Source organism: Mus caroli, unplaced genomic scaffold, assembly GCF_978045245.1.
Source record: "Mus caroli unplaced genomic scaffold, Mus_caroli_1 scaffold_8, whole genome shotgun sequence".
NCBI lineage: Eukaryota > Metazoa > Chordata > Mammalia > Rodentia > Muridae > Mus > Mus caroli.
Window position 1 is genome coordinate 79,266,310 of NW_028227263.1, and position 27,454 is coordinate 79,293,763.

Below are 27,454 nucleotides of genomic sequence, written 5' to 3' on the forward strand. Positions count from 1 at the left end.
CCAGGGATATGAGTGTACTCCACATCAAGCGACAAGAGTCACTGCTCTGATATGACAGTGATGCTCTTCCTTATTGGACAGTGGCCTTGGGAGAAGCCAATGGATACAGCCTAGGAGCCTCCAGTCACCATGCATACAGGTTCTAAACCAGAGACTTACTGTGCAAACGACAGCTTGATCCGAGACTGGATTTCTATCCACTCTTCCTTTACAATGTTCCCACATTGCAGCATCTCCTTGGAAAGTCTCTCTGCTTTTATCAAGTTCTCTGAGGCATCTTTAAATCTGAAATAGGTTCAGGAAAAGTCTTGCCTGTTCTAGGTTGTGGGACACCATATCCTGGACTTTTTTTTTTTCTTCCTCATACAAGACTTCCTTGAATCACCTAACATCGCTTTGCTTGGCTTTGAGAATTAACTCTAAGACTCACGGGGTCAGTGCATTCTGCTTGTGACTAGAGAGAAAGGATACTTTTGAAGGGAGAGCAGCGCTCTCCCCAGGGTATAGAAAAGCTCCAGGGAACACTTGAAGATATCTGCTTTGTTGTGACAGGGACTCTCGATGGAGTTGGCCAGGATCTCCTTGGCTTTCTCTGCATGTTGCTTTGCTTGTAGTGACAACCCTATGGACAGAGGAAAAGAAGTGTCAGTTTCTCTTTCATCGCAGCTGGCAGGAAGGCGAGCCTCCGTGGCTGGGAAGCCTGGCATGGAACATATGCTGTCCGGTAACACACACAGACACAGATCTGGGACGTATGGAATGGCACCCTGACTGGAACAACCAGACAATTGTTTTATATCAAGTATTCAGGACAAAAAACATCTCTCCAAATGGCCTGTCTAGAAATAAAATAAGCAGAATGAGCTGAACAGCTTTGAAATACCCCCAGTATCAGATGTAAAATATCAGTAATTAACGAAACACAAATGGAATGCAAGAACTATAGCATTCTGGGTAGGAAGTGAGATATTCAGGAATTGTAATCCTGGCTGAGTGACTGCAATGTAAAGGAAATACTAAAAATGCTGAGTCCTCTGCTCACCCATTTGCAATCATGATATTAAAGAGTTCCTTTGGCATAACCTAAACAGTCTCTATAAATACTTATAGAAGCACAGCCCCAGGAGGCAATGGACTACTGCGTTGTAACCTCTTGCTCCTGTGCAGCCGCAGACTAACAGGAGGCAGGGTAATAACTGTAATTCCCGAGAATGGATTTCCCCATGTGCTCAGTGCTCTTGTAGGGGTTGATTACCTTGTGGGAGGGGTGACACTGAGGAACACCAGCTAGGAACCCTGGAGTCTGTACCTTACACACACACACACACACACACACATACACACAGACAACCCCTTCCACTCACACATCCATACATCTCCAGCCCTACATTCTGATTTACACTCAATCATATCTCAGTTCTCTACAAAAGCTGTCAAAATAGGAAGTTAATTCCATTCCTGTGTCTATAAAACAGATACCACAATCTACTTTCTAAGGTAGAGAAGCAAGCCTAGGTTCTGAGTGTAAGAAGTCCTTCAGTATTCTGTGTGTCTTACATTTTAAAGGCACAGCCTTAACTGGGCTGTCAGGGATACCTGTAGTGATGGACTAGGTTTGCCGGTACAGCCCCTTCCCTTAGCACTTGAACTTGATCTACTGGAGACAGCACAGGCTCAGTTCCAACACGGGCTCTGAGGTGAGGCTGCCGATCAGGAATCCTCTGCTCCATCACTAAGACACTGGCCTCAGCTGCCTTGGCTCTGAAGAGCAGTAAGGAGAGTACCCTCCCTCGAGGGTAGATGAGAAGTCTGAATAGGTTTTACATGGCAGTGAGCTTGGTAAGACCATGCTCAGTAGTGACTACTGCTTTGACTTGACATTGAGAGAGGAAGATCCACACAGAAGGGATCCATACAGGAGGCTACAGAAGAAAGAAGCCAGGACTTCAAGTCCCAGATGGCAGGCCCCTGGTACTGGCGTGCAATCCCTAGGTCTGAGTCTCAGATCAGCTGCTTACTAGCAATAAGATTTTGCTGCAAGCTGTTTTGACTCAGATTCACTCTCTCTGAATTTAGAAAATTCAGAGGAGGTGTGGATGAGGTATCTCTAATGCGCCGCCCCGACCCCACTCTAACGGCCTTTGACTGACAGATATGAATAGTTTGGTCTTGTGGTGCTTTCCAGTCATAAGGCTGGATCCTGGGGGAGGGGGGCTTTATGTCACCAACATCCTGGCATGCTCTTCAGCTGATCACCTGAGTGTGGAGGGTGTGTAGCTCGTGCGAGCCAGCATAGTCAGCACGTAGAACACGCCGCATCCTTCCTGCATCCATCCCCACCTTCTATTTTCTTTCTATGATGCTCAACCCTTGTACATTCTGAGCTGGCCAACACCAGCTCCTTTCCTCAGTACATAGGAGAACCAAAAACCCTTACTTTGATATATACTCCAGTGTGGTCTAAATGTGGTGCCTCCAAAGTCCTGGGATTCTCTTGGTGGGTGGGATATTCTTTTTAATCAAGTTTTACCTTGGACTTTAAAGTTGTACAGGCAAATGCCAGCTTGGGTTAGCCTTTCAGTTTTTGGCCACTTACACTCAAAAGTCAATCAATCAATCAATCAATCAATCTCTCTCTCCCTCCCTCTCCCTCTCCCTCCCTACCTCCCTCCCTCCCTCTCCGCCCCCCTCCACTCCCCTGTCAAGAAAACTATGGAATCCACTCCCACTCTAAGCCTCAATTCCATGTGTTGGCTTCTTTCCTGCCATCTTTTGATCCAACAGATTATCCACTAAGGACTCCAATAAGGCCACAAAAAAACCCACACCACACCATTCCTTTCTTCCTGTCGGTACCTATCTGTACATACCTTTATGATTCTTCCTAAAGGCAATCACTTCTTCAGAGCCACAAAACCCTGATCCCGCTGGTGTGAATAAGTCTGGGGACAGGGAGAACAGAAGCCCACCGGCTGGTTCGCGGCAAGCTCACCTTTCAGCTGCAGGTAACCCTGAGCCAGGTTAACATACGCCTCCGCTAGTTTCCAGTGCCAGTCGCCATAGCAAATTCTTGTTAGTGCCACACAGCGCACAAGCTCCTGGATGGCCTGTTTGTACTGTCAGAAAAAGAAAATGAGTTTATCAGGTAGACAGCTTGGAACTCCAGAGTCACGAGGGCTGCTTGTACGTAGATCTACCCAGTAAGTATTTCCTGAGCGCTTACTATGTGCTGAGCGCTCGGGAAGTGCCAGAGACTCAAACAACCATCGGCTGGGGCGGTAGAGTGGTCATCAAACAACCATCGGCTGGGGCGGTAGAGTGGTCATCTGGTTGCGTGAAGCAAACAACTCATTTAAGAGGTACATACACTTTAGAGGTGGGGAATGTAGTGGGATGAAGGAAAACTAGGCAGGTAGAACAGACATTGACCACCTCTTAGGTCTTCTAGCTAGCCTGCAGTGATCGGCTCCTGCAGTGATTGGCTCCTGGGGAAAGCTAGCTCTCAGCTCAGCAGTCCTCTGCAGCTGTGATAGTGAATACTGTCCCTTTTGTCCCTTTCACAGGGTCTAGAATCACCTAGGAGGCACACCGTTGGGAATGTCTGATTGCCGCTGTTCCCCGCAAGATTTAACTTAGGTGTGGGCATCTCCATCCCACAGTCTGGAGTCTAGACTGAATGCCGGCATTCATTTCTTATTCCTCTTTTCTTCCTGACTGGATGTTACATGATCAACTGCTCCTGATGCCATGATGCCATTCACCCTCAAGTTGTGACCCCCAAGCCCTGTTCTCTTTAGGTAGCTTTTGGCACAGAAATGAAGAAGCTACAGTCTTCTGTGACATTAGCAAAGAGAGTGAGGCCAGTAAGCCTGACAGGTGGGAAGCCAGAGGAGAAGCACATTTGTAGTCAGGGTCAGGACAAAGAGGGAGCCATGTTTCCCAGCAAGGGCGGCATTCAAGGCAAGAAAAGACGCCTTCAAGCAAAGCTCTGACATTGGTTTCACACGTTCTGATGGAGATGGACCTGTGTCTCCTTCTGTTGAACTGGTGCTGCAGCACGGAGGAAGGGCGGCACTGCCAGGTTTCAGGCCCACACCTCCAGGAATTAGGAGTTTCCACTTTGTTTCTTCCTGCTGTGTGTCACTCTTAGAGCCTGAACAGGTTTTTATTTTTTCCAGGACAGAGTTTCTCTGTATAGTCCAGGCTTTCCTGAAGTTCTCTCTGTAGACCAGGCTGGCCTGGAACTCACAGAGATTCGCCTGCTTCTGCCTCCCGAATGCTGAGATTAAAGGCGTGCGCCACCACTCCTGGCTTCCCTCCAAGGTCTTCCGTGGAAGTCCTCACTTCCTGCATACCAGAGTGAAGCTGACGTTGGAGACGAGGACTTTTAGGAAGACTAGGTTAAAATGACTTCCCTGGGGGTTTGGGAGGTGGCTCAGTGGTGAAGAGTGTGTCCTGCTCTTACACAGAACCTGAAGCATGTGGCTCACAGACCACTCAGGGTTCATACACAAATAATAAAAAATCAAATAAATGTTAAGATAAAATGAGGGCCCTAGTCCAAGATGGCTTCTAGAAGAGGAAGAGACCCAGCCTCTGTGTGTACCACGACCGTGTAAGGACACAAAGGGCACAGCCACCAGCAGGCCGAGGACACAGGCCCAGAAGTCTACCTTCCAGAACGGCAGGGAAGCATCCTGCTGCTCAAGTCCCTCACCCCTCAGCATGAGCACTTGGTTACTGCAGCCCCAGCACACCAACACAGGACCAAGCACTAAGCTGTGAGCGAGCCTAAGTTAGCTCCATGCAGAGACCACGAGGAAGGGACGGGTGCCAGCGTTGCTGACGGTCGATGCTAACTGTTGACCAGACAGAAGACAGAATCACCCAGAGGTTTAGCTGGTCGGCACGTCTATGGGGCGTTGCCTTGATTATGCTGAGATGTGAAGACCCGCCTATGGGAAATACAATACAAACTCAAGGGAAGGCGTATTCTCCAACGCAGCTGGAATATATAATTCAAACTCTCAAGAGCAGGAAAGGCAAAGATGGCTAGGAACCCGCAGCAGAGTGACAGAGACTGAAGAGACGCTGCAGCTAGACTCACATCTATTCATGGAGCTGCTCTTTGCTTTGTCTTTTTAACAAATTATGTGACTGTATTATACAATATTAGTTTCCTAATTTCAGTCACCGTGTTGTGTGGTTAGGGAGTGAAATTATTATACTTTATTTGTAATATATAGATATATAATATCTTACATATTGTATATAGTATCTCTAACTTGTTCTCAGGTAGCTGAGGAAAATGACGCTTGTGAGGGGGAAGAGTGCGGGAGGCAGAACAGAAACAAGAGCTCTAAGTGAACACACCGGGCTGTGGCTCCCTGGCACCATAAGGATGTGAACAAACTAATAAAACAAACGCTGACAACTGACGGGCCATCATTTTTCTGTAAGTCTGAACTTACTTTCAAATAAAAAGCGACATTGAAATGGATATTCTTCCGAGCGAGTTCTTCCAGATGGGCCCCGGTGAAATGTTAGATCCTGCCGGGCGCTCAGCTCGTGAGCTGCAGGGTCATCCCGGCCCATGGCTTCCTCTCTTCGCACACTCAAGCCTCACCTAAAGGTTCCCCCCGTGCTGCTTCTTTCCTTCCTTAGTCCTCTGCTCACTGGTCCTACACCCTCCCACGGCCCACCCGACCCTAGACGGACCCACTCTATTCCCCCCTCCCCACACCACAGTCAACAGTCTGACTCCTCTACAAGCGGTGACCTCCTCAGCTCCATCCTGTTCACTGTCATATCTTAGGCATCCTTACTGGAACCACAGAAACAAGAAATGGCTTGTACCGTTCCAGACACGGGAGGGCAGTCCATGCTTTGCACACGATAAAGGCCTTTGTGTGTGAAGTATTGATTCTCTTGTGAGGCTTTGGTTGAGGAGCTGCCCAAGCGCTTACTCAACGCCAGGACTGACCCACAATGGGCACAGAATAAAAACACAGGCTCATTTACTGCACTCTGAAGGGCAGGGGTGTGCCTCCAGGCACCCAGGCAGATGGAGTCTAGATCAGAGTGTCCTCCACCCCTCACCCCCACCCCATTCACCTCTCTAACGCCTATGCTCCTCCCAAGTCAGTTCCACTAATTTACTCCTTCTGAGCAGTGAGTGCGTCGCTGGGCCTGGCTTCTATGCACAGTGAAGCTCACACTCACTCTGTCACCGGAGTTCCTTACGATTCCACAGAGAGACTGTTGTTCCCTCAGTCCTCCTGTCTATCTTGAGGACTGCTAAGTGCTGTTTCTTGAGCCCTTTCGTCACCTCTCAGCCCAGGGGCTCAGCCTTAACTGTCGCCCACCCATCCTCTTCTCATTTGCACGGATACTGAAATGAACCTGCTACAGAACCTTATCACAGTGGCTGTCACTATTTGGCGCCCTTCTGTCATCCTCAATCCAACCACAAGATGGAGGCTGTGGTCTTCCCTTTGTGCACCAGGAAAGCCTTAGACATATAACAGCTATTTGTGAAATAAACGAAAGGACAAAGAGGACCGGGCATGTGAGGATGAATTTGTGAGGGGGATGGGAAGATGCAGAGAGGAAAACACACAGGAGCCTCAGAATGAAGAGCTACATGTCAGCAAACCAAACATCGTGTGTGTGTGTGTGTGTGTGTGTGTGTGTGCGCGCGCGCGCACGCGCACTGCAGACCACTGCAGGTCTGGCATGCACTGACACTCAATAGTCTCTAGCTTTTTGTTACTGTGACCAAACGGAAACAACTTAAAGGAGGCGTTTGCTTTAATTCCGGCTTTTTTGGGGGATCAGTCCATCATGATGAGGAGAGAGTGGTGGAGCAGGGCAATTCCAGCCCACAGCCAGGGAGCCAAGGGAAAAGCTGGCCTTCAACAGGGTTCGTCCTTTCTCCTCTTTGATTTCAGCGGGGCCTTAAGTGCATGGGGGTGGGTGTACTACAGGTGCACAGTCAGCACGGCCTTTTACCATTCCTTACTCCTCTCTGGGAATGCTTCACAGACACACTCAGGTATCGAACCCCCTCTCCCCCACCCCCAGCTCCTAATGATTCTGAATCCAGTTATGTTGCCAGTGAAGACTATGATACTCAATAAACATTTGCTGTTGGCATGTCAACAACTGTGCCTACAGTAGGAAGGCCTACTCTCATGACAGAAGGCTGGCAGGTTCTCTCTTAAGGACTCTTGTACCCCAGGTAGTCTCATCTCGCCTGATTCTCTTGCTTAGGATAGCTCAGTTCTCATGAGAGCAGGGTCTGACCCAGGCTCCTCACCTCATGGCTGCTGTGTGACCCAGGCTCCTCACCTCATGGCTGCTGTGTGACCCAGGCTCCTCACCTCATGGCTGCTGTGTGACCCAGGCTCCTCACCTCATGGTTGCTGTGTGACCCCTGGCTCTTTACCACATGGCTGCTGTGTGTCCCCTGGCTCCTCACCTCATGGCTGCTCTGTGACCCAGGTTCCTCATCTCATGGCTGCCGTGTGACCATAGGCTCCTCACCTCATGGCTGCTGTGTGACCCAAGGCTCTTCACCTCATAGCTGCCGTGTGACCCCTGGCTCCTCACCTCTCGGCTGCTGGAGTAGGACTTCGCTCTCTCCTCACACAGGTGGAGTTTCTCTCGAGGGGGCTGGAACAGTGCTGTCTGAAGCAGCTTATTCGGGATCCTGTTTTTAGAAGTGACGCTGACAGCAGCAACGACTTCGTCTAGGTGGCTGGACATGTGGGTCTCCTGGGGCTCCTGCATATTCTCATACGCATTGTCCTCTAATTGTCAAACGACAAAGGTGTGAGAGAACCATTTTCAGGGTCACTTTTAAAAATTCACACTTTTTTTTTTTCTCCAGAAGTCTAGGTTAACGTCTAGGATTTCTTTAAGATTAAAAACATTTTATTTCAAAGGGGCATTCGCTGGTGCTGAGTTCTTTTGAAAGCTTATTTCCAGTGCTAGCTAAACCAAGCACATATTTCCTAACAGAAATTATGTGAGGCCACCCAGCTCACAATCAAGTATATTGAAATGAACACATATTGAATCAACTGAACTCCAACTGACCTTGGGGCAGAAAGTAGATGACTACTGTTAATCTTTCAGTCTGGAGAAAATACACTAATTATTCTATTGCCTGAAGCAACAACAACAACAACAACCACAACAACAAAACAGTAACATCAAAACAAAACAGAACAATAACAACAAAAACTCCAGACAGACAAAAAAGAGAGAGAAAAAAAGGTTTAAAAGACAGGATCCTGATTCCTGAGAAATGGAAAAAGTAAATAAGCCAAGACCCCAACTGGCTCTGTTTATTGTTTAGAGTGTTTCCGGGTCAAAGGGCAAGAGAGAAGGAACCAAGCCGTTCCTGGTGGACACTATGCTGAGAGAGAGCCGAGAGCCTGGGAGAACAGGCACTTAGAGTCTGCAGGGCAGTTTACTGCTATACAGGGAGAGCGCCTGAGCTCAGCACCAGGGTCCCCTCAGATATGGGGAGAGATGTTAACCAGTGTGTAAGAAAGATCCTTCTGTAGCGTTAGTAAGAATGCTCCCAGCACCCGTTCTGGCACTGTCCCCTGAAATGAAACAAGATAATGAAGTATTGGACAAAGTTCTCAGAAAGGGGGCTTTTCCTCAGTAACAGAGACTAACTTATCCTACACTAAACTATGCTTGCTATTCCAGAGTTTGCCCAATAACTAAACCTCACAAATAATGAGAGATTCGGGGAGTAAGGCTCATTTAATTGGATGATAACATCCAACTAGAAAACTGATGCCAAATTAATGTGTATGTGGAATTAACAGAAAAAGACACCAAAACAGTTAGTAGAGTTGCATTGCACCAATTTTTTCAGAAGACTGAAATTTAACTTGGAGGTATGTAATATGTGAGAGAAAAAAGTCTATAAAGGATTCTGCATGGGTAAGAGATTAGATAGTGTAGAAGGAGAGAGGTGTTGCAGATATAGCAACAGAAACTATTGGACAGGAAACCTCAATGAGTAAGCTGTAAGGCAAAAAGCAACTTGCTCCATATGTATGTAAATTAGGTCTCCAAGGGCAAGTGTACCTTATGGAAAACAAGAGCCCAGGAAGGTGAACTCCAACAGGTGAAAAGACCATGGAGGCCCGGACGCTAGTCAGACTTCTGAAGTGAGAACAATCGCTGCAGGGGATTCTCTAGCTCAGAAAGAAAGCAAAACCAGAGAAGAGAGTGCCCTCGTAAAGCGAACTTTGAACCATCAGCAAACTTTGGGAGTGAAAATGCGAGACTAACACACAGCCAGCTGCTGGCAGGTGGATGCGCGGTGTGAGGCAGTGGCTGTGAACCAGAGAGCGAATGTGCCTTCCACCCAGGAGGGCTTCCCAAAGAGCTGGAGAAAAGAGAGTTGGTCAACAGTAATACCGTTCCACAAACGGAGGACACTTCAGCCAAATAAATGGGTAGACAGGAACGAGCCTTTTACTTAGGTCCCTTCTGAGCCTTGGATGTGGTGTGGCATCCATGGCGTTCCCACAGGCAGTACTTTCTCACGCTCGACGTTGAGAGCCCCCACCCTTCCAGAGCCTAAATCTAAGGAACAAGCACTTTGTAAACACTGCCCGAGATGCCCCTGGGCCACACCCCTAACCCCACAGTTTATAGGAGCAAAGTATGACTCTTGGTTTCAGGCTGAAAAGGCACTGATTTCGAGCTAAAAATGTAACTACTTTATTAGGCAGAACTGGCGAGCCATACAGTTTCTAGCAGGGAAGGGTGATGAAGATGTGTCCTCGTCGTCGCCCCCCCCCCCAACCCTCCAGGTATGAACCTCTACTCTAATTAGCAGACAATATAACCAAGCACCAAGCTCTAAGAGGCAGAGAGTGGTCACTGACTTTCAAGCTTCAGACATCCTGGTGCCACCCTGATGACGTTGACATATCAGTATTCAGTCCATATTCACATTGGTTAACTTTTTCTTTAAATCTATATGCTTTAAAAAAGCCAAATGCCCCCGGGGTGGTGGTGGCGCACACCTTTAATCCCAGCACTTGGAAGGTAGAGGCAAGCAGATTTCTGAGTTAGAGGCCAGCCTGGTCTACAGAGTGAGTTCCAGAACAGCGAGGGCTATACAGAGAAACCCTGTCTCAAAAAAAAAAAAAAAAAAAAAAAAAAAAAAAAAAAAAAAAAAAAAAAGCCAAACGCCTGTGGCTGGAGAGATGTCTCAGAGGCTAAAAGCACAGGCTGCTCTTCCAAAGGTCCAGAGTTCAATTCCCAGCAACCACATGGTGGCTCACAACCATCCATAATGAGGTCTGGTGCACACTTCTGGCCTGCAGGCAGGCAGGCAGGCAGGCAGGCAGGCAGGCAGGCAGGCAGGCAGGCAGAATGTTGTATATATAATAAACAAACACAAACAAAACGCCTACTTCAGATTTATTCTCACAAATAAGGAATGGTATTGTAGTTTCAGTGTGCTAGCTGCATTCCCACAATGCACATTAAAATACCAATAATAATATTTTAGAAGGGTGCGAGTGTCCCACCTAAGAACACAAGTTTAATTACTGTATGCATCTTGAAATTCTAAATTCCAAAGTGGACCCTGATTTGCTTTAGTCTATATTCAGAGTGGCATTTTCCCATAAAAACTGATTTATAAGGGATAGAAATATAGATATATATTGCTATTCTTACAAATATGAAAGTCTTAGTTCAATTCCCAGAAATCATGTTTAAAAAAATTAAGTCTGGTGCTGTGAGTTTGTAATCCCACTGTGTAGAAGGCAGGAACCGGTGGATCTCTGGGACTCAATGTCAGCTAGCCTATCCCAAACATCAAATCTCAAATCCAGTGAGAACTCTCTTCTCAAAAATACCAAGGTGGATGGCTCCTGAGGAAAGACACCAAGGAGTCTGATGTCTATACACATGCATGCTCATGCACAAACAGCTAATAAGAATAAATTTATAATACTGTTAATGCATTTTAAAACCTCTCCCAAGAAGGTTTCCTATGTCTTCAGCAAATGCATGTGATCCAACAATCACTTCCTTATCTGAAGCTAAAAAAAAAATTTACTGAATATATTAATGTGATTATATAGAATTAAGTTAGTACATGGTGGTAGTGGGATGGAAGGTGAGAGCAATAGAAGCCAGGGGTGTGTGTGTGTGTGTGTGTTGCTGAGTGCAATTCTTGTAACCTGCTTAGATAGGAAGATAGTGAGGTCAGACCCCCAACATTTTCACTCTGGAACTCTAAGGTCGGTATTCAATTGCTCTGCGTCAAGTCCTGTGGCTGGTTTATAAATAAAGTTTTATTGGAAAATGGCCATGTACATAATGTCTATGGCTGCTTTTGCACTACCACAGAGGCCAGTTTATTTATTACCTCACCCTTCCCAGAAAACCCCAGTGAGGCCACGAATAGAAGCAGCAGGGTAAAATGGAGAGGCCAGCTTAATAAGACTATCAACTTACATTCAGTTGAACTGACTTTGAGATGGCAAATGAAATTTACATTAAAATGTTAGAAATAGACCACTGCCGAGTGATTTTCCTTTTTGGTACGGAGGCTGGAACCTTCCTTTTACTGAGGGCATACTGTTGTCATACTTACTCCTGAACTCAAGACTGGCCAGAGGGCAACTGAAACAGGCTGGAGAAAGTACATAGATTTCTGGATATTCTAAAACCAAGATCTGGGGCTACAGAGACAGCTCAAGCACCAGGAGCTCACTGTACTACTGCAGAGGACCTGAGGTCAGTTCCCAGAACCCACATTCCACGCTCTCAAGCACCTCTTGTTCCAGCTCCAGGGGATCCCACGTTCTCTTCTGGTCTCAGAAGGCAACTGCACTCAGATGCACATACCCATGCACCTAATCATTTTTTTAAAATCCTTAAAAAAAAAAAAAAGTTCAATACACGCATGAGAAAAGATGTCTCCTAAGAAAAAGGGAGCTTTTCTTTCCCTTGGCAGCAATATGGAATGGAACTGTCGAACAGAGATGGAGAAAGTGCTCAAGGTCCCACTGTGGTAAGCTGCAGAGGTTATTGTGCAATTCCGCTGACTTTCTCTTTCCTGGGCAGGCCCTGAAGACACACTATCCAAACTGTGCTATTTTGTATCCCAGGCTGTTGGCTGGCATTTAAAAAGTATCTTCTTGCCTTAGCCTTCCTCATCTACCCCACCCCGGGTGGCTAATGAAATGGCTGTTTTGATGGGTGTTACAGTCTAAAGGAGCAGCACTGGGAACCTGAGACTCAGGGGCTTACCCCACCTGGTGATTTGGGCAACGCTGACAAGCGATAGCTCAGGAAAACTTTATGCTTTCCATCTTTGTCACACATGGCTCTTACAGCTACACCGTGAGTGTCGGTGGGCAATCTTATTCCTATTTTGTTATTGCTACTTCTATTTTATTAAGGGGGAAAATGAAGTGCATGACGCTAATACCTGAATAATACCACAGGACTAGAACCAGTACTCTAAACTTGTAACAATCTGTTGACATTCTGTATCCTACTGGCTTGCTTGGACCACAATCTATAGCTATAGGAAGCAAACACTGTTGCTGTGACCACAGCAGGCATCTTATAAGCGAGCATCAATATTTGTGAGCAGGAAAGGCAAGACCATCAACAGATTGAAACTTTTTTTTTCTTGTTTTGCATTGGGAAGGAGGCAGAAAAAATGTTTGAAATGATTTAAATAGCATATCGCAAATATTTGTTATTTTGGACCTATGAATCTAAGGTTGAACTTTGAAACAGGTTTCTCTTTTTTTCTCATTATGAAAAAAAAAATGGTTTCATGCTGTCTTGTAGCCTGTCTTTGGCTACTTTGTGGGTTCTCTGGTCCTTCCACCCGTCTCCACCTTTCAACCCCCTAACACTACACAGGAGAGAAAAAAAGGACAGAGGGGAAAGTGGGTGACATTATCATTAGACTTCTTCCTGCTGATTAGGGGCATCGAGTTCCTTAGGGCAAGTTTGATCTTCACCTTCAGGATACTTAGTTTTTCTTATTTCTTCTTATTTCCTTTTTGTGCACAGCTACTTAACTAACATGGACCAACCAACACCCCATATCTTGAGGCCCTAGAATTTATATATGTTCTCAAAAGTCCCCAGAATTCTAAACATCACACAATCACAGCCTGCAGCTGGCAAAATCACGCCTCTGCACAAGGCAAATCAGAGTCAGCTGCTGTGGACCATCTGAGCAGCCCCAGACCTCACCCCTGAGATGAAAACAAATGCCCATTCCTTCTCCTGTGTTTTCTAAAGAAACAAAAATTCTCACTACACGGAATCCCAAATACATACACATGCTCACATCCAAGTACATACACAGAGTGTTCCTAGGTTATATGTAACATGGATTTTTCTACTAAAATATTTTTGTCAAAAGTGAGTCATTATGATTAGAAGTCTCAAACAAGCCGGGCGGTGGTGGCACACGCCTTTAATCCCAGCACTTGGGAGGCAGAGGCAGGCGGATTTCTGAGTTCGAGGCCAGCCTGGTCTACAAAGTGAGTTCCAGGACAGCCAGGGCTATACAGAGAAACCCTGTCTCGAAAAACCAAAAAAAAAAAAAAAAAAAAAAAAAAAAAGAAGTCTCAAACAACTAGAAACAGAGCTACCATATGAGCCAGCTACACAACTCCTAGGCAAGCATATATCCAAAAGGCTCTACATCTTACTCCAGAAGTGGTTGGACATCCGCGATTACTGCTGCTCTATTCAAAATAGCAAGGATTGTAGAGGGAATCAGCCTACGTGTGTATCAAAAGAGGAATGGATAATTAAAATTCAGTACATGTACACGATGGAATTGTATCCATCCACTAACAAAATTAAAATTATGAAACTTTCAGGAAAGTGGGTGGAACTGGAAGATATTATATGATCTGGGGTAATCTAGGATCCTTGAAGGTGGATGCTAGCTTTGAACTGTTAAATATCTGTATCTAGAAGGAAGTAGGCAAAGCTGGGGTGTGATGGGGTGGGGAAGAACCTTGGAGGACGGGGAGGGGAGGGGAGGGTAATAGAACATATGTGATACAAAAGTAGAAGCTGAAAAAACTGGGTTGGGAGGGTACCTGGTGTGGGAGGGAGATGGGAGGGAGATGGGCATGAGGGGAATCAACCAAACATGAGAATGCTTGTGAGGAAATCTGTTACTTCAGAAGCTAACTGAAACAAGCAAGCAAACAGGAATTTCACATCAAGATCTAGATTTCTGGGGCTTCTGTCTTTGAAACCTCAGACCATCAACTTTACGGCAATAGGCAGGCAGGGTAGAGAGGCAGCCTTCCCAGCACACCAGGGAACTAACTCTCCAGAGACCACTGGCTCCTGGGCATAGGAGAGTAGTCACCTGTGCGGTAGTTTTTCTTCCTGCGTAAGAGTAGATTTCTGTATTTGTACCTCTTCCCAAGAGAAAGGGATGGAGCAGACAGAGGGATGGGATTTTCCTGACCCAGGCCACTCATTTCCCAAGTTTCATCTAGGGCATGGTTGGCTATGGGACCCAGTTACTTCACACACTACACCAGTTTGCGACTTGCCATCAACTGTAGCATGTATTCTAATCTCAGAGATGTTTAACTGCCACAGGAAATGTGTGTTCCTGAAAGGTGCCATGCTACCTGTCTGACTTCTGAAAGGATTTGAATCTGTGACCTTGCTTTAAATGCACACACTTTCAGTGTTTGCGCCATATAGGAACACCTTTACTTTAAAGACCTCTTCCTTAGTTCACTCACTTGGAGCTCCACGCTTATCATCAGCTGCTTTTCTTTTCTTTGTAACAGCCATAGCTGGGGCTTAGGATTTCATTAGAAATCAGCCCAGGCCCCAACACCACCTCCTCCTCCTCGACAGCTTCAAAGGCCTCAGTCTGCACTCACAACTGCCAGTCAGACTTACCTAATCAATGGATGCTATGCCTTCTTCCAGACCTGCCTAGTAGAGTGCCGACACACACGATAGGCCTTGGCTCACAGTGAGAAGAGGTCTGATGTGGAAGACTGGGGTGATGTTAAAACATTGAATAGCTGGAAGATCAAAGGATCCCTTTATCTGCTTGGGTGGCAACTATGCAAGATCAGGGATCTGGAGGTCCCCAATGTTCCAGCTGGTAACTTTTTGGTTGACTTGTGGGAAGGTGTAGGGGGCCTAAGGGAAAAGTGCAGAAACCCTCAGGGCAATGGCTCTTGGGAAATAATTATCATTATGGTGTCAGAGTATTAGCTAAGTAACCTGGCCCAGATAAAGATAGGGCATTGGGAAATACCACAGAAAAACAGGGAGGACAGAGGCTAAGGAAAACATAATTAATTCCACAATAACTCCAGAAACTAAACTAAGAGTTTAAAATATTTACATGAACTTGGGTTTCAGGTCTAGAGCCGCTCCAGTGGCAACGTCTGCCAAGACGTAAAAGGAGGAAGCAAAGTCACTCTGCAAACTGCAGAGAGGCACAGATGGGAGCTGCTTGAAAAGCACCACATGAAACCAGTCAGACACATGAGACACAGCAAACCATTATCTTTCTCTAAGTGTATACTAGACTCAGATGTAGCAACATGGACAAAGGCTATATACTGCGGCCACAAAGGTCTATTTCAAGAATGGGAAGTTGGGTTGACTTATGAGCTATGCACCATAGTCACAGAGAAGAAAACCACCTCATTTAGATAGGGAGAGGAAAGATATTTTTTCTTTTTTCTATTCGTTTTTCTTTTATCTTTTTAAAAGTGTGTGTGTGTGTGTGTGTGTGTGTGTGTGCGCGCGCGCACATGTGTGTATCTGGTGTTGTCCTGAATCACTCTCCACCTTAGTTTTTGAGACAGGATCTCTCATTGACTTCAGACTTGACTGGCTGAACCAGCTGACCAATGAGCTTGCTCATGCAAAGAATTGCCCTGGCCCAGCTTTCCTATGAGTGCCGGGGATCTAAACTCAGGCGCTCATGGTGCACAGAAAGCACCTTACCAACGGAGTAGTCTCTCTGCCTCTCTGCCCCCTGCCCTCGATCCAGAGTCTTATTATGTAGCCCAGTCTGACTGCAACCATCCGTAAGCCTTGTATCTCACAAGTACTGAGAAATCGAGCATCTGCCATCACTCCTGGCAAGCTACTGGTGACTGTCTTGAATGTCTTCCTCTTATGACAGGAAACAAGAAGAGGATGTTCTCTCTCAACACCTGTATTCAAGATTGTATTCCAATCAGAGTAATCAGGCAAGAGGACTAAAAGCATAAGGACGGAAAAGGGAAAAACAGGAGTTTATTATGGCATCATCCTGTCTGTAGAATCCTAGGGAACCCAGGGACGGTGAATAATAAAACTCCTACTAGCCCCACTAAACATGTTCAGTAAGTACAAAGATCAGAAGTAACATACACTCCTTCTCTAGCCCATTGTTTCTAGTCTCACTTTTTCTTACTTATATCATTTGTTTGTTTAAGACAACATCTCACTTCACATCCCTGGCCAGGCTGGAGTGAAATTTTGTCCGCCAGGCTGGCTTGAACTTGTATTGCTCCTCATTTCTGCCTCTCACGTGCTGGATTGCAGGTCTGCACCACCATGCCACTGGCTTGCCTCTGTTCCTCGCTCCATCATACATGGGGTATGTGCAGCTCTGTGTGCTCCTGGAGGCCAGAGGCCGACCTCAGACCTCACGTCTCAGAGTTACTCACATTGCTTTTCATTGTTGTTTGTGTTGAGACAGGATCTTCTTCGTGGGACCTGAGTCTTGCCTCAGGTTCCTGAGCGCTACGACTACAGGTATGCTCCATTATGCCTGGCTTCAACATTATATTTTGTATATGCTAACAATATATAACCTGAAAATGAAATTAAGGAAATATGGCTACAAACAATAGAAAAACAAACAAACAGACCCTTATGAGTAATTGTATAAGTAGAAATAAGTATAAGGATCTCATGGCTTGAATTTGAAAGGACTCTCATGGGATTGTATTTGAATGCTCAATCCTCAAACTATGGAGCTGTTTTGAAGACTGGAGCTTTCGTAAGGTAGAGGCGTGGGTGGTGGAAGTAGGCCACCAAGGGGTGGTACTTTAAGGATGCAACCACCCTGGATTGCAGTCTTTTCCTCTGCCTCCTGTCTGTTGTCATGCGAAGAGTCCCTGCATGTTCCTGCTTCCTCTGCTGCAATGGACTGAGAGGATGAGCCCAGCAAACAAGCCTCTTTTGTCTTTTAAGTGATTTCTGTCAGGTATTTAATTGTTGCACTGTGAAAGTAACTAATACAAGACATGTTCTGAAAACTAAGAAAGTTAATGCAAGCTTAGATCCACAGAGAAACATCTGTGGATCAGAGGCAATAGTGTCCTCACAGAGATCAGCACCTCTAAACAAGACCTATCAAAATATTAATGATCTTTTTTTTCTTCCTATGCAGAAATGGAACATTTTGTGCTTAAATTCATATGGAAATGCAAGAAACTCAAACTAGACTAAGCAATCCTTAAAAAGGAAGAAAGCTAAGTAATTCATATTTAGAAAATTTAAAAGTTACTATTAATATAAAAACTATAAAAAGTCAGCCAGGCCTGGTAGCATGAGTCTATAATAGTAAAACTCAGGAAGCTAAGTCAGGCGGACCAGGAGTCCGTGCTCAGGCTGGACTGTATAATAAAATCCTGCCCCAAACAGACAAGCAAACGGACCAGGAAAGCCCAAAACGGAACAGAGGAGGCCCGAACAAGCCCACACTAACCAAACACTACTGGAGGAGCAAAATGTCACTTCCGAGTTCTCAAGCTGTCACGACCAGCATGGTGACTGCAGAAAAAAAATTGCCCTAGATCTTGCTTGGGTCCCGCAATAGATCCTATTATGTCCTCACCAGGTAAACAATGGCAATTATGTCAGATGATTATGTGAGTCACCCTGATCGTGGTAATCATTATATAAACTGCAAGAACAACAAACAAGCTGCTGAGGAAGACACCAATAAACGTGCCAAACTGGATGGGGACAACCCCACTCGGCCTCAATCCTACTCAAAGAACAACAAGCAACTAAGTAAAGCCAGGGGCAGGAGAAAGCCCTCTCCACCAAAGAGCACACCGATTGGTGGTCCAGGGCCACACAGTCAGCCCTGAAAACATGCAAATAAGTAACATATGGACTCGACAGGCTGTATTTAGAAATATGTGTGTATACACACACACACACACACACACACACACTCACACACACACAAGCATGTAATAACAAGTGATAGGCAAAGAGGCCATTCGAATGAAGGAGAGCAGCGAGGGGTATATGGGAAGGCTTTGAGGGAGAAAAGGCAAGGGAGAAATATTGTAATTAAAATACAATCTCAAAAAGAAACAACAGAAATTAAAAAAAAAACCTACCTTGTACAACTTGTAGGATTTTAGTTTGTCTAACATGGTGCACTCGAAGCTGGGATAAAACAGAATAAAATGGCAAGGCACTGGCGTAAGGACTGACGGACAGGACAAGAAAAGAAGTCCGAAGTCAACTCTAACATACACGGCCACTCTTTTTTTTTTTTTTTCAGCGATCAAACCCAGGGCCTTATGTACCCCCAACCCCCCCCCCCCCCGCCCCAAAGGCACTAAGATACTTAAATGGTAGAAAGAAGTCTTTTCCATAAATGATGAATGCTGGAGAGCCACATGCAAAGAAGGTGGACCTCAAGCGGGGCAGAGACCTAAATGTAAGAGCTCTAAGGCTCTGCCCAGACCCTGGAGTCCTCGCACGCGGCTCTAAAGTACCAGCGGCAGAGGAAAAGGGGAACTAACTGCACTTTCCCAACATTGATATCTTGGTGCTTCAAAGTTAAATACGAAATTTAAAAGACAACCTAAAGGATGGAGGAATATGCAAAGAATATTTGCAATTCAATGACAATATGTTAACCCAACTGAAAATTAGACCAGTATCTAAAAAGAGATTTTAAAAAAATGTTCTGTTTTTAAATTTATTTACCTTTTTTTTTTTTAATGTGCATTGATGCTTTGCCTGCATTTGTTTATACAAGAGTGTCAGATCTTGGAATTACAGACAGTTGTGAGTTGCCATGTAGGTGCTGGGATTTGAACTGAGCCTTCAGGAAGAGCGCCCTTAACTGCTCAGCCATCTCTCCAGCCCCTAGACATTTTTTTTTTTGAACCAGAAAAATATATGGATAGCCAAGAAGCCCATATGGCTAATATCATTAGTCATTATCAAAATCACAAGGAGCTACTTATTCATAGTCACCAAATTTGGACGACAACAACAGTAGTAACAACAGCAATAAACCCAAATACAAGAAGGGGTGGTGAGGATGTGGAGAAGTAGTCGGAACTCTCACAGGCTACTGGTGAGAATGGGAAGTGGTGCTGAGGTTGCCTCGGAGAACAGCTGCGATGCTTCCTCCGAGCTGGACAGAGTCAGTACATGAGCCACTCATCTACTTATAGGTAAATATAACGCAGCTGAAGGAGCAGAGCATACAACAACTTGTACACATCTTCCTAGCAGTGTTAGCTATAGTAGCTGAATACTGAAGGCATTCCTAATGCCTGTGAACTCCCAAAATGGATAAAAAGAATGTGGCATTGTCATATCATGGAGAATTCTGAGGAACACAGACTTTATAATTGAATATCTATCTATCTATCTATCTATCTATCTATCTATCTATCTATCTATTGGGATGGTCCACAGACCTCAAAGCCTCAGAGTTCAAAAATTACACTGTAGATGAGATTTCATGTCTTTTTTTTTTTTCTTTCAAAACTAACTTGATTATTTTGTCACATGTGAGATTTCATGTCTTTTACATCAGTCCTCTTGTTTGGGATAGAGCCATCATCTCATTCCTTGTGAAACTGGAGTGAAATGATATATTCACTAAAAATAGTATCTATAAATTTTAATGCAAAAATACAGATAGTAGGAACATTGCCATAGCAATTAAACTCCAATTAAGAAATTAAACATACGACCTCGGGCATGCTACCACTGAGTAATGTTCCTAGCCCTTAAAATTACATTTAGTTTAAAAGCCAAACTTACTGCATAAGTATCCTTTCACTACTTTTCTTGTTTTGCACGTACGTTGTACCGAAATCCTCAGAGGAAAAGCTGTGAACAGCTGGAGGAAGCCAGGGCTGGGAAGTCCTGAACACAGCATCAAGCACAGTCACTCAGGTGAAAGGATGGAGTAGGTGGGGGGAGATGCCCATCCCACAGAGGAAAAGGCTGCATATCACAGGAATCTCAGCAGACTCTGAGAAAGCATGAATGAGCTTTTCACTGTCACTGCCCACAGGTGGCACAGGTCATGTTTATTTTGTCACATTTCTTCTGTGTCTCTAACCTCTTGAAGGCTGTACTATTTAAGGGACTTAAGAGTAGGTAACAGTTGGTAAGTATTGGAGACAGCCATGTGAGAAGGGGCCTTGTCTCAGCGTTGTTTCTAACAGTTACGATGTCCTCTTTCTCCTTTTGAAATCACAGATATGTCAGCTTACTACAGAGACACCTGTGCACTAAAGCTGTTGGGCTACAAGAGCCAAGAAGCAGCACAGGCGTCCATCAAAGACTGGACAAATAAGGAAAGCGTCTATGTAGACAACACAGACTCATTCGGCTATGAAGGATAAAGTTCTTTTTCAACTGCAGGAAAATGGATGGAACCAAAGAACGTGTTAAGAGAGATAAGCCAGTCTCAAAAAGGCAGATGTGGAATGTTCTGTCTTCTGTTTAGAAACCAGGAGGGAAAGAAGCATGAAAATAAACAGGGAATTTAGATATCTGGAAGGAAAAAGGGAGTGGGGGAGGAAATAAGAAAGAGGGATGAAATGATTAAAGCATATTATTAGCCTCTGTGGAGATAGAAGGGTACCCCTTTTAAACTTTTTTTTTCTAATTAAAAGGAAGAAAGAAAAAGTTTTTTTCTTATAGAAAGAAAGAAAGAAAGAAAGAAAGAAAGAAAGAAAGAAAGAAAGAAAGAACTATCTATGGACATCTTAGAATGGGTGAGCTTCAGACTTCAGAGTACATTTGGTAGAAGGATAAAGAGAATGTCCCTGAAGCACTTTGCCAGATTGCAGGAGATGGGCCTTCACTCTCTTTGCTTCTCAATGCTCAGCAGAGGTTCTGGGGTATCACGGCAGCTCACGGAGGACGTGAAGTACTGAGTTTTGTCCCAGACACAGTTTGGGTGGCGATCCCTGTGACGGCTTTTCATAGTTTTGGGTTGGCGTTTGAAATTCCTTTAGACTAGTTGAGTGTAATCATGAAAAACACATTCAAAGAAAGAGCCAAGCCAGTGGGAACAAGAATCCCCTTCACTGGTTTACCTATGCGGCAACTACCACACCTGACAATATACACTCAGTGCTAAATGACAACTTCGTGGTGCTTTTGAGATGCTCCAAGGGAATGCATCAGGATTTATGTAAACCAACGATGGTAAATAAAGATCCTTAATCAAAATGTCTCGCCGGGCGTGGTGGCGCACGCCTTTAATCCCAGCACTCGGGAGGCAGAGGCAGGCGGATTTCTGAGTTCAAGGCCAGCCTGGTCTACAAAGTGAGTTCCAGGACAGCCAGGGCTATACAGAGAAACCCTGTCTCGAAAAACCAAAAAAAAAAAAAAAAAAAAAAAAAAAAAAAAATGTCTCAAAAGACTTGGCTACAGACCTGTACGCCAATTGAGATTACTAAGCTCTGGCCTTTGCCCTGGCACAATCTTAAACTGCAATTTTCATATTGAAAACCCACAATGGAACTCCTTAATTCTAGTGACTGGCTCTTCATGTAAATTCCTGTGCTTTTTTTTTTTTTTTTAAAGGTATTTAAATAAAGCATTAGTATCTTTTTAACCATGGTTTTCAATGAACCTCTTGCTGCACTCAGAGGCAGCTCTGTCAAGGCTGCAGCAGCCTTGTAGAGTGTTACTTCCCTCTCCTGTACCTACTGCAAATCCAAGGGCTCCGAGCTCCTGATGCACGAAGCATCACACGTTGAGAGATGGCTCAGTGGTTAAGAGCACTGACTGTTCTTCTGGAGGTCCTCAGTTCAAATCTCAGCAACCACATGGTGGCTCACGACCATCTGTAATGGGGATCCGATGCTCTCTTCTGGGGTGTCTGAAGACAGCTACAGTGTACTTACATATAATAATAAATAAAATCTTAAAAAAGAAGAAATATGTAGACTCTTTCATTGAAAATCTCTGAGCCCCATTTGTCCAGAGCCTTGGTAATGAACTTCTGGGGTTTTACTGTTTTATGTCCTCATAGGCGAATTAAGAGTGACAATATAACAAACAGTTGTTCTAATATATTCCTGAACTTTATATTTTAATATTAATTAAAGTACCCCTGGGAACATGAATACTGGGTTTCTTTTTGGGAGAATTTATCCACTTGCTGATTCTGATATAGCATACACAAAACTAGGTTTTGCTTGGTCATAGGCAAATCCACTCCTTAATTTTCAACTTTACAAATATTTGCCCAATTTGAGTTCAAAGTCAACTGTAATTTTTCTTCTCTAAGTAGATGGCTTGCATATTAGGTCTGTTACAATGCACAGACACAACTATCCATTTGATTAAAAAAACCAATAATATGAAATGTCTAAATCCACATTAAAGCAACATATAACGGCAAAGCACAACTTTTTTTGACGCAAAATATGATCCACAATTAATCTTACTTACCTTGCAAAATTCCACTGATAACCTGGGAATTGCGTTTCCACCTTCATTCTAAAGACAAAGGAACTCTGATGCCTCTTCCTCCAGCCACGCTCAGCCTGAGTGTCGGAGTTTCCTCTGGTTTTCTTTGGACGTTCCTTTAAAACTAGCAAAACAAAACACCTGGAACGTTTCCTTAAGGCTCAGTATCTGCAACTTTGTCGTAAAATCCTTTGTGAGTTTAGCGGTCCCATGGGGTGAGAGTCCTTTTCCTCTTCACAGTTTTCTTGAAAATCTGAGTTGCCAATTTGGCTCCCTCTGTATCAAGTTAATGATTCTACAGCCTGATAACCACAGACAAGTCTAAACAGAGCAGTTTCGTCCTAAAAAAAACCCAGCATTTGTCCATAAAGCAACCCGGTACTTAACAAAACTCCAGGCCAAAGAAAGAATGATAGCTTCTTCACCAATAGGGAGTGGAGAAGAGAAGTTTGTTGAACTTTGTAATCCAATCCCTGGAAGCCAGAGGTGGGAATTTTAGATCAGGGGCAGCCTTTTCCTTGGAATTTTCTTAAAGTGGTATCACTGACTTGTTGAAGTTAAAAGTTGCCAGAGATTGTAAAATAAATAAATAAATAAATAAATAAATAAATAAATAAAAATTTAAAAAGATACATTTAGAGTCTCCCCTTCTGTTTTAAATCTGATTTTAAAAATATGTAAATTGATCTTCCACAAAACAATTAAATTTCTAACAGTGGTCATACTATCAATATAGGAATTTTAACATCAATTTGGAGAGGGAGTAAAAGCTATTTTAACATGATTCACTTTTCATGAGCAAAATTTGGACCTTAATGTGCAAAATTAAGACAAAAATTAAGAAGCTGACTCCAGAAATGTTTTCTATTATTCCTTTTCTTGTGAACTCCAATTATTAGTATTATATATACATATATATTGAAATCATAATTACATCGCTTCCCTTTTCTTCCCTTCTGACCAAGCCTCCCATGTAGCCCCTCCTTTGCTCTCTTTCATATTCATGACCTCTTTTTTCTTTTATTGTTGTTGCTAGTTGAGAGAGAGAATGTTTTCAGGGCTGGCCATTTGGTATTGGTTAATCAGTTGATGTGCTTTTCCTGGGGGAATACTATTTCTCCTGAGCTCAGCATTCTTTAGTTACCTGTAGTATCATATTATTTTTACTTACAGATAATTAGATAGATGGCTGGATAGATAGATAAAATAAGGATGCCTAACAAGAAGCCCCTGTGAAAATTAATAGACATCCTTTTGTTTTTGTTTGGGTTTTTTGTTGTTGTTTGTTTGCTTTTGTTTTTTATTTATTTATTTTTTTTGGTTTTTCGAGACAGGGTTTCTCTGTGTAGCCTTGAACTCACTCTGTAGACCAGGCTGGCCTCCAACTCAGAAATCTGCCTGCCTCTGCCTCCAGAGTGCTGGGATTAAAGGCGTGCGCCATCACGCCCGGCTTTTTTTTTTTTTTTCCCCGAGACCGGGTTCCTTTGTGTAGCCCTGGATGTCCTGGAACTCACTCTGTAGATCAGGCTGCTCTCCAAGAGATGCACCTGCCTCTGCCTCTGAGTAATATGATTAAAGGCACGAGCCAGGACTGATCAAAAGCTCATCAATTTTTTTTTTAAAAAGGACAAAGAATAAAGGTTTTTGTTTGTTTGTTTGTTTTTAAAAAAGATTTATTTATTTTATGTATGTGCATACACTGTCTCTTCAGACACCCCAGAAGAAGGCATCCGATTCCATCAGATTAATTAGATGGTTGCGAGACACCATGTGGTTGCTGGAAATTGAACTGAGGACCTCTGAAAGAGTAGTCAGTGCTCTTAACCTCCGGGCCATCTCTTCAATTCCCAAAGGATAAGTTTTAATGGCCCCGGGGGGGGGGGGCGGTGGGGGGGGATGGACTTGTTCAAGACACTTCACGTACATAATGGGTTTTGTCAAACAATAAAGAGTTAAGTCTTAGAGGAAATTTTAAAGATCGAAAGTTGTTGCATCTCTGTGCACTGCATTAAAAAAAAAAAAAAGTTCACTTTTCTTCCCTGGTACTGGGGCTTGACCTGAGTGCCTCTACTGAGCTACGCACCTGCACCCTTTCTTTTTGAAATACTTTGAGATAGGGACTCATTAGCTCTCCAGATTGGCTTCACCTTGTGATTGGCTTCACCTAGTCTCAGCCTTAGAGTAGCAGAGGCTTGCTGCCTCAGAACAATCGGGTTTTTAGTCTTAAGGTATTCATTGACCGTCTACATACAGGAACTGTCAGATTATTTCACTAAATTGTGATTGTCCTCAGTTATTTCTCACACTAGGGCCTGTGTTTCTTTTTACATTTTTATTTACGAGGCAGTGCCTTCACATAGCTGAGGCTGGCCTTTACTCCGGTCTCCACTTTCAGATCACTGGGATTCAGGCGTGCAGCACCATGCCTGCGTCACGCTCGTCTGAAGGTAGACACCACCTTCGGCAGCGATCAGTGAGCGTTCGGAGACATTAAATCCGGTGCTTAAGTTCTGCTTGTTGACTCCATTGACTTGCGTTACCTAAGTCCGACGGCTTCTGTTTAAGTCAGACTGGCGATGAAACAGTAGCCGGAATGGCTGATCGAACAGATGCTAGGCTACACAGGGCGATGCCAGGGATTTAATCGCTCGACGTCGAGTTTTACTGTTGGCAGCGGAATGAATGTGTGAATAAAAGAACTGACTGGAGACGCTGAGGCTGGCCCCATCTAAACAACCCACCAAAACGCTAACGCAGAACACCCACTTTCTGAACACCCAGCTCCAAGCCGGAGCCGGAAGCCAGGACGCTAGAGGAAGTCGCACTCTCAGCCAATAAGCGTCTGGTTCTGAAAATGACTCTCTCATCCCACCTATCGTAGGACAGCGAGAACTGAGGCGAACTATCGCGAGGTTTCGTTCCCCTGGCCCCCTTCTTCCCCGAACCCTATTCCCGTTAGCCAGGCCCGCCTCTCCGCAGGCTCCGCCCCCGTAGCCCCGCCCTCCCTGTGTTTTTAGACTGCCTACCAGCGCAGCCCGAGCCGCTCAGTGCCGGTCAGCGGGCGCCGAGGTGAGTGTCCGGTCTCCAGGCTCACGGGACGAAGCCACTGGCTCTACTCCCGGTGGGGACGCTTCATCCCCGTCGCCACAGAAGCGCCTGGGCCTCTGGGAGAGGAACAGTGGGTTGTCCGGCCTTGGATCCCCATTCCCCTGCCGTGTCCTCCATGGCCCCTGATACCACAGTATCCCGGTATCATCTTCTGAGTCCCTGCCCCTGGGCTCCCTGCTTCCGAATTCTTACGACCTTTAGACTCGAACTAACTCGGGCAAAACCAAGACGTCTGGTAGTTTTTCTCCTTTCTCCTGGAGAAAACAGCCTTTTACAGATGTTTGTAGTATGCAGTTTGTAAGTCTCTGATCTCCAGTTTTAGAGAGCCGGCTTGTGTATTCTGTCAAATTAAGTACTGGAAAGTCAGTCATGGGCTACTCTTTAAAATACCTGTGCTAAAAATGGGGATGTACTTGAGAGATTGTTGTGTTTCCCCTGAGAAGACTGGTGTTGGACTTTCAGAAAACTGAAGGTGCAATTGTATCTAGTCAATACCCGTTACATTATTAACAGTAACTGTGGGCAGGGGGTGACGTTTTGAAAGGGCCAGGAAAACTTAAAAAGGCTGTATTGCCAGTGAGTGCATATTGGGAAGCCAAGAGTATGTTGATCTTTGGAAGCTTTTGGGTTTCATTTGCATACACATAATTTCCGAGTTGTACGAAGATGCATTTCAGCAGAGCCTGATGATGCTTTTGAAGCAACCGGTGCCAGGTGGAACAGAGAGAGCCATCTGGCTACAGGGAGTGAAGATTTTGAATATGGTTTTTTAGTTTGCAAAAGGGAAACCTTCTTGTGTGTAATCTTTGGCTGTTTTATAAGGATGACACAATGGCTACATTTTATATTTGTAAAAGGCTGCGTTTTAGGAAAAGTGGTGCCCAGACTTTGGAGTTGGGACCACCTGCATTTCGGTTGTGGCAAAGTACCTCGTCTGTAAAGTGGATTAATTAATGTCTGCTGTGCTGCTTGGCTGTGAAGAATAAGATATTTATGACAGATAGCGAGTTTAAATTGTCTGTGAGTGAGCTCAATGGGTAGATTAAAAAAAAAATCAACCTTGGAACAGTTGCTCTGACTTCATCCATTTATTAGCTGTTTGAAAGCTAAAAGTATTTTAGGAACTGTATTATGCAGGCAAGCAGATATGAAGAAACCAACATTCCTCTGGATTTAGGGTTTTACAGACTCTCATCTAAATTGTCAGTAAACTGATGAGCATATCTCTCTAGATCTATAGACATATAATATAAAACAAATAGTAAAAACTGAACAACTGGCTTGCTCTGAGAGAGAGCCAAGGAAATAATTAGTTTGGGGTAGGGAGGTGAGTTTTATGTTGAAACCTGCAAGAGGAGAGAGGCATGTCCAGCCTAAGAGGAGAGCAGCGACTTCTTGGAGGTGTTTGGTAGCTCCCGGGATTAAGAGAGGTCACGAACTTGGTGAATGCCACAGAGGAAGCTGGACAGGCAGGTTGGGCCCGATGGGCAAGGAAGCTTTGTAAGGCTTTGCTTTTCTCAGTAAGGAGTTGCTAAAGGGTTTGTTTAGTAAGACGTACCTGAGAAGA

General features: G+C 44.6%; 2 protein-coding genes across 12 annotated transcripts in view; one reads left to right on the forward strand and one right to left on the reverse strand.

Annotated features, from left to right (window-relative positions):
* Positions 1-23,205, reverse strand: part of Ttc23 (tetratricopeptide repeat domain 23) — an 81,338-nt gene extending 58,133 nt beyond the window's left edge. Inside the window, exons 1-6 of one of the 9 annotated variants that reach the window (XM_029479231.2) lie at positions 22,762-23,205; positions 18,435-18,483; positions 7,612-7,811; positions 2,993-3,116; positions 472-622; positions 160-285 (exon numbers count right to left, since the gene is read on the reverse strand). In XM_029479231.2, coding sequence (XP_029335091.1) covers positions 160-285; positions 472-622; positions 2,993-3,116; positions 7,612-7,791 — 581 coding nt within the window. In that variant the 5' untranslated portion in view covers positions 7,792-7,811; positions 18,435-18,483; positions 22,762-23,205. The other 8 variants (XM_085841655.1, XM_021166930.1, XM_021166933.3 and 5 more) reach the window with 8 other exon arrangements.
* Positions 23,206-25,756: 2,551 nt separating this feature from the next.
* Lrrc28 (leucine rich repeat containing 28) overlaps positions 25,757-27,454 on the forward strand; it is a 129,505-nt gene continuing 127,807 nt past the window's right edge. For 2 of the 3 annotated variants that reach the window (XM_021168028.3, XM_021168029.3), the window contains exon 1: positions 25,758-25,848. The gene's annotated coding sequence lies outside the window, so the exon portion shown is untranslated. Of the gene's footprint in view, positions 25,849-27,454 lie in introns of all 3 variants that reach the window. The other variant, XM_029479173.2, reaches the window with a different exon arrangement.